Consider the following 12,696-nt stretch of genomic DNA (forward strand, 5'->3'; position numbering starts at 1 on the left):
AGAGTAAGAGAGTCCTCACAATCTAACATCCATCCATTAAATATTAGGTATTAATAAACTGATATTCTTATGTATGTTAAGCATTATTGCTTCCATAGGCAAATAGCCCAACTGCATACCTATCCTTTGATTTTACATTGTCCAACATCCCCAAAGTACAGTACCTAAAATAGAATGTATGTCAGGAATTACTATGACAACAAGGTAATGAATTTTTCAGTGATTATTAGCACCAAAACTATTGTGTCAAATTCCACCAGACATTTTATAGGGCAGAACATTTGACATCATCCTGATTAGATTAAGACAAAAAAAAAAAATGCCCATGTAGCATTGCAGATACTGACTTTCCTTTCACCCAGCACAAAAGGTCAGAGAAGATCCACACTAAGTTCTGATTACGTAATCCTTTCTTTTATGTCACTATCATTCATAGTGCCACTATTTCTTATCAGAAATGTCCCTTCTTTTCAACTGTAATTCTAAGGTTATTTTACCCCCCAAGATTGGACACATAATCAGCTAAGTATTGTTATCTTCCACAACAAAAAAAAAGAATCAGCTGCTACGAGAAGGATTAGATTTTTTTTTCCTGCTTTGATGGCTTCCTAAAGAGGGAAGGACTATATCTAATCAGCTGCGGTGATTTTTAAACTGTACTGTCCCAAGGTCAAGGTAGGATGAGATGGGGAAGGTCAAATGGAGAAACATACAGTTAGTTTTATATTTTCTTTTTCCTCTTTATTAGTTACTGTTAAGTTTTTGAAAATATTTTTTTTAGCTTTGAAAATACTTGCCACCCTGCCCTTTAAGTAAATCAGAAATGAAAGCTAATAAGGAAAACATGCTGTAGCCACAAGTGAATAAGAAAGTTAACCAAGGCCTCCAGACCTACTCTGGGTGTTCGCAGCCATATGTAGTGAACATTCCACAATGCTGACCAAAACAAAAGAAAATTGCAATTCTCTTTCCACATTAGTCCATCTGAGCAATCAGTTAATCAGTTTACTTGACTTAAACCCAACAACCTGCACATGAAATTCTATAACGGAGTATTTCTTTCACCTGTCCTTATGTAACATTCTAAATGGTAGAATACTAGTTTTAAAATCAACTTCAAACCAACATGAGCCCTGCTGATATTTTCCCAAATGTCCTTTGTGGTAATTTAAAACATAGAATAGCTTCCAAAATTAAATAATGAGAAAAATATGCAACATTTATCTTGATGTGAGCAAAGTCTGTTTGCTCATGAGAGATAGATGATAGATAGATAGATAGATAGATAGATAGATAGATAGGTAAATAGGTAAATAGATAGATAGATAGATAGATAGATAGATAGATAGATAGATAGATAGATAGTTTGTGTATGTGTGTGTTTCCTAATAGAATTTGCTTTTGGTTCATTTTCAATCTCTGTTCTCCTAGTGACTAAAGTTTTCAACTCATTGCTTTCTGAGCTTTAAGCTTTTATGTGGCTTCCTGACTTCTTTGTCTGCCAGTTACTAAGTATTTGCATATTTGAGAATCTAGTCATTCTTGCCTTTTCAGTCTTGGTTATTGCATACTTGAAATCCCTCCAAAGTATTTTTCATATTGAGAAACCTACAGCCAACTGTTTTCTAAATAAAATTCTTCCAAAAAGGATCTCTATTTGAGGTTCTTTATTTGCACTGGGGTGTTGTGACTTTATTATCCCATGCTGAATCCTCTGTAATGCAAAGTCCCTAAGATGTTTTCAGTGTATTCCTACTGCTTAAAATTAACTATTAAAAGCCTTTTGATAATCAACTAATTCTCCCATTCTTCACTAGTATTGGTCTTTTTCTTTGTGTTTCCTGAAGACCAATAGTGTTTATTATAGCCCAGTTCACCTGAGCTATAGGTGCCATCCTTCAACTTAATTAGCACATTTTTTTACTTTGTCTTCCAGATGTTTTATAAAGATATTAAACAAAATGGGACCCAGTATCGATCCTTGTGGGACCCTACTGGAGACCTCTCCCCAACTAGACGGACTACCAATTATGATTTCTCTCTGTATACGGTTAGATAGCCAGTTTTTTTAATCCATTTATTTCTATTTCTGTTTGGCACAAATTTGTTTAGCTGTTCCCATTAACCTAATCTTTGGCATCTATGAAGATAATCCATAGGCATGTGTGCACAGGGATCTTAGTCTAAGAGAAATGTCCTCTGAAGGCCTACTTGAGTCTTCAATATAATACAGCTGAGGTGGGCATAAGCCTTAAGAAATGATTGCAGTATTAGAGAGCAAAGCAAGCAAATTGCAATTAGATATGCCTGTTGTCAGTATAAAGAAAGTGCAATATCATGATGAATCTTGGGTTTTCTCAGTTTTGTTGTTGGGTGGTTTAAACAGCTGTGTGAATAGGGAGTTAAACTTTTCATCTTTTATTCTTTGGAATATGGGAATTCAGAACCTTCACTTTTTGCCCAAGATTATTTTATTTATAACTAGGATTGCTATATTTGCATCAAGTCCTTGCTTTATTGTTATTTATTTTCTAAGTAAATATGACTTTGGTAGGTCTAGCACTAGTATCACGAGAGATAAAGACAGTAATTGAAAGTATTCCTTGTGAAAACTTGTGATTAACCAAATCTTAGTTGATTTAGTTACTAATACTTAAGATTGAGGCTTGAATCCTCATGTGCCCGTGATCTCAACTGGCCAATGAGTTGAAAACTTTAGTCACTAGGAGAACAGAGATTGAAAATAAACCAAAAGCAAATTCTATTACCTTCTGAATGAGAGGAAGAGAAAGAACATGTTAATGTTCAGCTTTCCACCTGATCATCCACCATTAATCCACTGACACATCTTGGTTTTATGTCTTAATGTCTATTTCCTAATGGGGATAAATTGATACTGAGTGCTTTTCAACCTTTTGTGTGAGGACTTGATGCCCAGTAGGTTCCCATATTGTGTCTTCTATCCTGTTCTTCCTTAGTTTGACAACTGTGGCTTCAAAAGTCTTGACACTTCATTCTTTTGTGCACAGGCACAGATTTGGGTGACTTACTGGATGGTGCCTTGGCTTGATAGTTCATTGCTTTTCAATATTGTCTAGTTTGTTAAGTATTTACCCAAGAAATAGCATTAGGTTCTGGGGTCAGAGGCGTTTGAGAGTTTGTCAATAATTGTTTTAATCTTAATATCTTCAAAATTCTGGAACCTATCATGTGTGTGCTTCCAGGCTATCATGAGTATGTTGTTTTCACTGTGATTTTTTAAACTTCAGTGACTCTTGCTGAAAGTAGACTGGTTTGATCCAGCAACACTCTGGGAAGAATGTAATCATTTTGAATGAAACATGATGGAAGTCATTGTTTATTATAACAATAAAAAATGTTGCATTTTTCAAAACACAAAGAAACAAATGATAAGTCTGATGATTAGATAAAGCACCAAGAAAATTTGGAACATCCCCTCACCATAAGAATATTTTGGAGAAATTTGGCCTCTTATGTACAACTTTAAGTGATGGCTGGAAAGAGTTAATATTCTATTACCCAATGATCAAGACCCTTGTTTTTCAAGATCTTCTGTTACATATAACTCGTTAAAGAGAATGTTCAGCAATATACATTGAAGTATGAAGTTTAATGTTTTTCTCTGATTTTGTCTTTTCCCAGATATGTATTTGTTCTCTCCTCTGAGTCTTCATTCTAAGTTTGTATTTAGAATTTCAAATATAAGTTAACAGTCAACAATTTAAATATTTTTTAATTAGAAATGTAGTCTGCTAAGTAATCAAGATGTTTCTGGCAATAATAAGGAGAAAGGCTATATTCTAGGGTCAGACTGAATGGATCTGTATTCTTAGTCTTGTCTTTCTGAGGGGTGTGGCATTGGATATTTTAATGTTTTAAGGTCTTTGATGGGCACTAAAGTCATTGCGGAGGTGCTAAGATGGGTGAGATAGTTATACTAAGGTAGTACATATCCAGACAAATAGAATCCAATTAAAATTGACTAAAAACATTGGAATGGTGGCAGAGAGGATGTATCTTTTTAAAGCTTTTAAATAATGGAAAACACCTGTATTCCCACATGCAGACATAACCATTATTAACACTGCCTTGGATCATGCTTAGTGTTTTATATAGATTTGTAATGTGCTATCATTGAATGGTTTGCTAGTTTTCATTTTTCAAATATGAATCAAATAAATGGCAATGTTTTCTGAATGCCAAAATCGTAATTAACTACACATGTATTCAATATGCATGTTTCCTTAGATGTGTAAGTTGTTCCTGAGGTGTGTCTACTATAAACAACTATAAAATAAGCCTTATATTGTTGGCATGCTTGAACACTGTTACCTCTTAATACAGAAAATGGAATTTTTTTTGTCTAGAGTTAAACAATATCTATTTACATGTCACTATTTTTTTTTTGTCTAGAGTTAAACAATATCTATTTACATGTCACTGTCTATACTGGTCTGTATGTAGTTTGCTCAGATACTGGCACCATATAAGAGTGTATCATATGTGCATTTCATCTCCAAAATGAGAAACAAACAAATAAACAACAACATGTTTTTCTATGCCCAATTAAGTATTAGAGAGATGGATGTATTAAATGATTCTAAATTTACTTTATCTTCTCTCTGTCTCAAATGTCCTAAAGAATAAACCAGAAATTGAAAAGTAAAACAAACAATAAAAATAATACTTATAAAATGAAGCTATGTACAGCAAAGTTGTTCAAACAAAGTCAGAGTTAATGTAAGCAGAGTTCAGAGAAATCTACCCAAGATGTAGATAGGCCAACAAGAAAGCCCAATAGCAACATTTGGATCAAGATGAGGAATGCATACAAGGAAACAGCATAGAAACCCTGGACAAAAAAAAAAAAAAAAAAAAAAAAAAAAAAAAAAAAAAAAAAAACAGTTCTGACTGAGAAAAGTTACATCTCGAGATTCACTTTAATAAAAAGATATTCTATAAATATTATAATAGAGGGGGGAAAGATGAGAAAAGGGAGCAAGTTTAGAATAAAGAGAGAAACAGGGCTTAGTGGATTCAGGTACTGTAGCTAAGGCTGATTAGTTCAGTTTAATGCCAAGATCCGTGTGATCCAAGGAGAAATGATTTCCACAACTTGTCCTCAAATCACCTCAGACAAGCATGCACCCACACACATACACATGTACAAACTCACACACACACACACACACACAAATCTGAAAGCAAAGTGATCTTTCTAGAAACTACAAATAAGTGTGCAAAGAATGCTATATTTGTGTTAGCTGAAACTAGTGAGGAAGATATTAAAAGGTAACCCTGACTAAAAAAAATAGCCTAGCCCATAAACTTTTCGCAATAAATCCTTTCAAACATTGAAATGTAGTTACCTTTAGCGATACTAGAATTCTTGTTGGACATAGCAGGAAGGAACCCTTCAAGTGATTTAGATGTGCACTACAAATAAGTGATGGCAATCCCCTATTAAAACTCTATGCAGCAAACTATAGATCCACTTCAATAATGAAAATCAATGGCAGAGAATAAGCATTGAATAGCAAAGACTGTTCATAAAGCTTTAGCATTTATTCTTGGCTATAAATGAAAAATAACTTAAACTGGAGATTAATTAGATCTCCAAATGAAGTAAAGATTTGGAGATCATCTGCAATTTATAAACAAATATCAGCCCTGTCAAGCTATTGGAGTTATAATGGTACACACATAATAGGAATAATTGCTTTCTCATTCTTACTTATACATGCATTTATCAATGGGTGAATATTTTTTGCAGTATTTATTTTATATTTATAGAATTTCAGATTCTAGAAAATGAGGTAAAGTTTCTATCATCAAAAGGGAATTTTTCCTGAGAAAACTCTGGATTAGAAAATATTTATTAAATAAAAGAGAGGAAAGAAAGTGTTTTTTCCATGAGCAGTTCTAGGAATCAAGAGCTGGCATCAAATTTTTATTAACCACCTTCCTAATAATATTAAAGTATTTCAAAACAAAAATACAATATTTCCAGCAAGTTCCTTTTCGTGTTCCTAAGGAAATTCAGGATTGTTACAGCCTCTGCTGCAAAGAGTATGCCAGATAGCTTGATACTTATTTAATTTTGGCAAAGAGTATCTAGGGAGACCTAACAAAACTGGGCCCTGACATGATTTTTGAAATCTCCCTTGACGATAAACAAGCTGTCTGTTTTCCTCACAACACTTCTACCAGCTCTGACTGCAAATATTTCTGGAAGTTGGACAAACTCCAGCAGGCCTCCTCCCCTGAGTGAAAGGAGACCTGTGGTGACTGCTTAAAGAGGAGTTGGGGCTGAAAATCTGAGTCAGAGAGGGTGAAGCCAGCCCTTCTCAGCTGCATCCTGAAGAGCACACTGTAATATCAAGTCCCCACATGCAAACCTTAGTTCATGGAGTATTTTACATTTCCTTAAGCCAGAAATAGGATTATTGTTCTTGTCTATACTTATGAAGAATACAATTTATGTATACAATGGGTTCTGCCTAGGTTAAAATAATTCCTGTTTAGTTAATTAATATTTTAGTATTTTTTATAATTTAATTATAGAAGCCTTTTGGTCCTTCTCTTTTTGTTCTTCCTACAGTATACAAGGTGATCATAAATTGTTCAGATCCTGTGGTGTAGAGTATTCGAGATCCATCCTTCTATCTACAAATATTACTCATTATCTAGCTTCCTTCTATTGCCCCTACACCTCGCACCTTCATAGTCTCTATTTTTCACAGTTCTCTACTCAGATAAACTTCTATTAAATCTCAGGGATTATTTGAGAAACCAGCCTACTGAAACCAAACACATGAGTTTTATTCCCCAATAACAAGCTCTCAGCTACACTTTGTTCATCTCCTAATAGCCTTTCTCAGGCTAGCATGGAATCTCTCACAAAGAATACAGATTTGGAGAAAGCATCATGAATGTGATGATTGTTCACTAAATATTTACCAAATGATTGCTCCTAGAGAATGGCATTCTCTATTTTGATGGCTTAAAGGCACAGAGAGTTCTAGATTGATGAATATAGCTTCATCTTGGATTGGAGACAGCCCATAAGCTCAAGCCCCAAGACTTGAATTTTGCAGTGTGTGCATGGAGTGGAAGCTGGGAGTGCTTCAAAACCCCACTGGCACTGAAAGCCTTATAGCTCTACTGTGAGACTGTGATCTTGAGAATTATACTGGGTAGAAAGTTCTTGGAAGAGCAGTTGGTGTTTGCAAGTGGTCACTGTGACTTTGTGGAAGAACAGGAGAACAAAGTTGAGAATGTTTTATGGTGTTAAAGATTTGCTTTTGAACTCAGTGCTCTCATTGGGTCTACTGAGCTTTCCCGATGGCTCCTGTAAGATGATTCTAATAGCACTGGAACTCAGAATGTACTCTACATGAGTTCATTGAGTACACAGATAATGTGTGCCATTCAATTTCACAGGAAGGAGATGCAGCATTCAGATATATGCTCATGAAAAATATTACAGAGCAAAATGTAAATTTTAATTCTAAAAAGAAAATGAAAAATTAAGTTGCTCCTTTGTCCAACTTGGCTGAATGTACCAAGCATGTAAGAACAGCATTTCACTCTAGGGAGACAGCTGAAGGATCTTGTCATTATTAGCATAAAGACTAATCCATAAACAGAAGTGACCAGCCCAAGGTCACACAACAATTAGATTACCCCCTTCATAGCACTGTCTTCTAGTCTATGAGTTAAAAGTGCATAATAATTTTATCTGCATGGCATCTTAAACTCTTTATCAAAGTAAAAAAAAAATGCCTCTGACAGAAGTGACTACACAGGACAGCATTCTGACTGAATAGAAACCATTCTACCCTCAGCTTGGACCACTCTGTAGAAATGCTCAAATTATCAGAGTCTCAAATATTGATATCTCTTAAAAGCTAATACTCACCAAGAGTGTGCAAACTCAGAAGTCAGTCAAACTGACTTCTACTTGAATCATTTTCTGTTATCCAGTGCCCCAAAACACAACTACATAGAGGGTCATCTTTAGGAAACAACATTTTAATCACCAGTATGCTAATAAGTAACTCTTAGCTCTACTTCTAGCTTATTAGGTCAGAATTTCTGATTGCCTGACAAGGTAAATTTTAGCAAACTCCCCCCAAAATTCACATGACCACAAAAACATAAGCTTGTACACTTGCTCTACAAACCCTTTAGTCCCAGAAAATACAGTTTTGATCCAAGAAACTCATTTGATAATTCATAACATAAGAGACTAACATGTCATTTGAACCTGGGTTCTTTTGATTTGAAAGATTTCAAAATTTGACCAAGAATACAGACAGGAATTTCTCCTTTGGGGAAATATCAGGACATCACTTGAGCACAGTGTTCTGCCATATATTCTAAATTTATATTTTTTTCGTTCATTTCTTTGCTCTGTGTTTTAAAGTTTAGCAACATGCACTGTCTGCCATCATCTTCAAACGCCCAAGCTAGGGGAAATTGGGTGTTAGAACTAGCACAGGGATATTTGACAAGGTTGTGTCAGATTAACATTAGTTCTAAGGAGAGAGACCTTAGGAGGCAGAGTAGAGGGTGCATTTGACAAGTGTTCACTAGGGTAATTCACCATGTAATTGGCCAAATGCTCAAAAGTCATTAGACCACAGCTGAGTAAGAAATTCGTGGCTGCTGTAGAGTTTATAGCTCCCTCTGCAGCTCCCTTTTTCCTGGAGGCTCTATTCAGAACCTCGCTTATGAGGAACCCACATGCTTGAGTCAGGAATAGCATATGTATGCATGCATAATTCCAAAGTTGACTTTTTAAAACAACAACCAGATATCAGCGACTTTTAGAAGGTCAAGTAGCATGGTTAGGGCTAGATGATTTATCCCATTTTATCTCAATGTCTAATATGCATTCATGTAGCCTAAGGACACTGCTAGAGTACAAACTCTTAGTCTGTTGTGTCTTAAGATTTGAGATTCTGTAATCTCCACACACACTTTCCAGCAATGCCAAAGCAACTGATCTATGGTTCATAGGAAAAAGCAAGGATCTAGCTGAGGGAATGCAAGTGAGCCCTCTGGATATCAACTCTGCATGACTCATGGCTGTTGCCTTGAGAGCTACATTGAGGATGCTGCAATTGAGTCCAGGACCAGCTGGTCTATTACCAGTGCCTAGCATAAACTTAAGAATAGGCGACATCACCTCTAATAATTCTCTCATGTAATGTACAGAAGCTAAAGCCCAGAGATTCCAGGGATTTATTCAGGATCCCACAGAAGCTAGTAAGTTATTGAGCTAGGGCTATATAAAGTAGAATGCATGCTTAGATTATCTTTTTTCTATCTCGCTCTGAGTTGCACATTTTAATCACAGATTGCATGTGAAGCTGTTTTAAAATAACTTTCCTCTCACTTCTATAACTGTCGGAACCAGTCACAGAATCTAATTTGGATTCATAAAGCCAGAGGACTTTGTGTAGCTAAGTCTCTGAAACAACTCTGAGACTTTCACTAAAGAGCCTCACTTGTCTTTAGTTGTCTTGTTTGTGAAAATAACAGACATGGCACACCTAACCTTTCAAGTTCACTTTGATGTTGTAGAAAGTAGCAAGCTAAAAGATCTGAATATACACTGAATTTGTTTAAGTGACTTAAATATATTCAGGAAAATTTTATTTAAAATGTGAGGCATCATTGAATTTTCCTGAAAAGATTACTACTTTTAGCCTTGTACGATGTAATCCCAGCACTCAGGAAACTGAGTCAGAAGGATATCGGGAAGTTGATAGCAGGAACCTTACATAGTGAATCCTAGGCCAGCCTGGGCTACAGAGTAATGACTTGTCTCAAATAAACAACCACAAACACACACACACACACACACAGAGAGAGAGAGATAGAGAGAGAGAGAGAGAGAGAGAGAGAGAGAGAGAGAGAGAGAGAGAGAGAGAGAGAGAAAGGTGAACACACATGCACATATACACTCTTACCAAATTATGGGTCAAATTTTATCTGAAGAGGCTGTTAATTATTATAATGAAATTCTTCTGGTTTTCTATCACTGCTTAATGGGAATAAAACAAGAGAAAGGAAGATATCAGGACAGACAATACCAAATCTTACTTAGAAATGATACTTTGTTCTGACGTTAACTTCCAGGTTAGCAAAAAGATTACCTATTTCCTCTTTCTTGCCCAGAAAGAGAAAGGGGCATTTCCTTTGTATGCAGGAGCCTACTAGGAAGGAATCTTCCTTTCTATAGACCACTCTGTCTTTTCAATTGCAGCACCAATCACTGCCAAGGGGAAGGGGAGGAGTAACAAGTTTGGTTTAAAGCCATCAGCTTCACCATGGGGACAGGAAGTCACTGCTACTCTGTTGGAGAGGAAGTATAGATCTGAGATCTCTACTAAACACTACCGAGAAAACATTTTAAGAGCAGAGCAGTGTCTGACTAAGCGAATCTGTAACTCTGAACCTTTTCTGTGGGTTGTAGATACTGCAAGTTATTAGTGCCTTAGAAATGATGACCGTTTGTTATTGCCTAATCACATGCCAGACAGGCTGGTGGATCTCCTGTGTTAGTGAGCTTTCCACTGCTGTAAAGTCTAATCGCAAACAAATCAATGTAAAAGGACCAAAAGGTTTATTTGCTTTCCAGTTTTAATCCACACATCCTTGCTCCCATTGCCAGGAGGAACACATCTGCATCATGCTCAGGGCAACTTGGCATTGTCTGAATGTTTTAAAAGCTATAAATAGACAGGGGCACTAAGGCAGTGGTTTTCAACCTTCCTAATGCCTTGACCCTTCAATACAATTCCTCATGCTGTGGTGACCCCCAACCATAAAATTACCTTCTTTGCTATGTCATAACTGTAATTATATGCATTACGTGTCACTATGAATAATAATGCAAATATCTGTTTTTAGATGGTCTTAAGGGCACCCCTGTGAAAAGGTTGTCCTACCTCCAGAGGAGTTGTGAGTCACTAGTTGAGAAACACTTCACCAAGGCATCAACATTCCCTTCATGAACACACCCACAATCCCCTAGAACCTCCTAGAGTGCCATACCTCCTAACCATTCCATTCTTTCACAATAGCATCACAGGCTTCATTCTAAGCCTTTAATATGTGGGCCTTTGAAGGATAGTAATGATCCAAAGTATAATATTTCTTAAATTCTCTAAATCAGTTCTAAAATAGCCTCAAAATACAACTCACTCATTTTATATTGTATTAGTTCTTCTGAAATTCATGCCCAAAGCAGTGGGTTTCATGATGTTGTTTCATAGATGCTTTGGATCCTGTTGGTACTCCTTCCCAACTTCCTTTTCCATCCTTTACATCCTCGCGATGGTTTCCTGCCTCCCTCAGCAGTCCTACTTTTGCTTTTGTGGACTATGTATTCTGTCACCTTTTCATTTCTGTATTTTAACAAGTAGGAAACTGAGGCTCAGTGGAGCTGGAGAACTAAGCCAAGATCACACAGCAAGTTGGTAGATGAGCAAGAAATCAAAGCTGTCTCCACAGCTCACATTTGCAAGTTTAGTTAACTATATAAATGTTCTTGTCTCTATTCGAATTTTAAATGTGACTATACAAAGAGCATGCACAGAATGTGAATTGCATATTATCATTATCATCATAATGAAGCTGTCTTTATTGACGAATTTCAATATGCAGGAAGAGATACTTATTTTCCATATATAAATGGAATAAGAACTAGCCTGAAAATTTAATTTTGTTGATGGGTGCAGGCTGGGATTTCCAAAACTTATACTAATCCTGTTGGCAGAAAATGAAGTGGAACATTTCTAGTTCATTCTTGACTCTGTCCATTGTAAGGATAATGAAGCAAACAATATCCCCAAATTAAGCACCAGGAAGATACATGATTGAGAGTCTTTTGCTTCCTGTGACCACTGAGGTTTTAACTTTAGACACCTCCTAACATGCTTAATCTAAAGTACAAAAGAGAATGGTGGCAGGGTTCAGTCTTTTGCAAATCTTGCTAGAGTAATTACATCAGCCGTGAGCTTAGGCATCAACATCTATTAGTGGTCTTCTAATTCTACACTTATGCAATACATACACACACACACACACACACACACACAAAATCAATAATAAACAAAGTTTTAAAAATACATGATAGAATAACATATTGATGCCATGACTGAATATGACAGAAACCAAACTGTGAACTCTTTGCTTTCAGGAAAAAAAAAATAGAAGTGAGTGACAATTCCTTGTGACTTAGAATAGAGGCAGTGGGTGGATTTTTGTGCCAAAATCTACCTCATTTACGTATGGGACAATATCACAGTCAGTTTTAAAACCTAAGCAAAAGATAACAATCTTAAGTTCATCTCTCAATGACCGGGTTTGACTGAAACCACAACCTTGAAGTTAATTATGACCTTTAAATAGATGAGATTTGACCTAATGAACTTATTACTCATCTTTCTAGATTGAAGATTATGACAGAGATGGGAGCATGGCTCACAACACTGCTTATCCCTCTTACTCATATTCCCTATAACCATATTCAACACGATGTGTGCATCTCAAGGAAAAAAAAAAAACACACACACACAGGCCCTCTTCAAGTGCAGCTTGCCATTTGTTCTCCTTACTGCTGCATGCTAAAACCACAGAGTAGCATGTTTCTAGCCTTGG

At 36.1% G+C, this 12,696-nt stretch overlaps 1 protein-coding gene across 6 annotated transcripts in view; it reads left to right on the forward strand.

Moving 5' to 3' along the window:
- Positions 1–12,696, forward strand: part of Gabrb2 (gamma-aminobutyric acid (GABA) A receptor, subunit beta 2) — a 213,077-nt gene that overhangs the window by 180,664 nt on the left and 19,717 nt on the right. For 2 of the 6 annotated variants that reach the window (XM_030245560.1, NM_001347314.3), the window contains one exon: positions 1,937–2,050. The exons of the other annotated variants lie outside the window; for them this stretch is intronic. In XM_030245560.1, the coding sequence (XP_030101420.1) occupies positions 1,937–2,050 (114 nt within the window). The remainder of the gene's footprint in view (positions 1–1,936; positions 2,051–12,696) is intronic. 6 annotated transcript variants of the gene reach the window in all.

Source organism: Mus musculus, chromosome 11 (genome assembly GCF_000001635.26).
Source record: "Mus musculus strain C57BL/6J chromosome 11, GRCm38.p6 C57BL/6J".
Classification (NCBI taxonomy): Eukaryota; Metazoa; Chordata; class Mammalia; order Rodentia; family Muridae; genus Mus; species Mus musculus.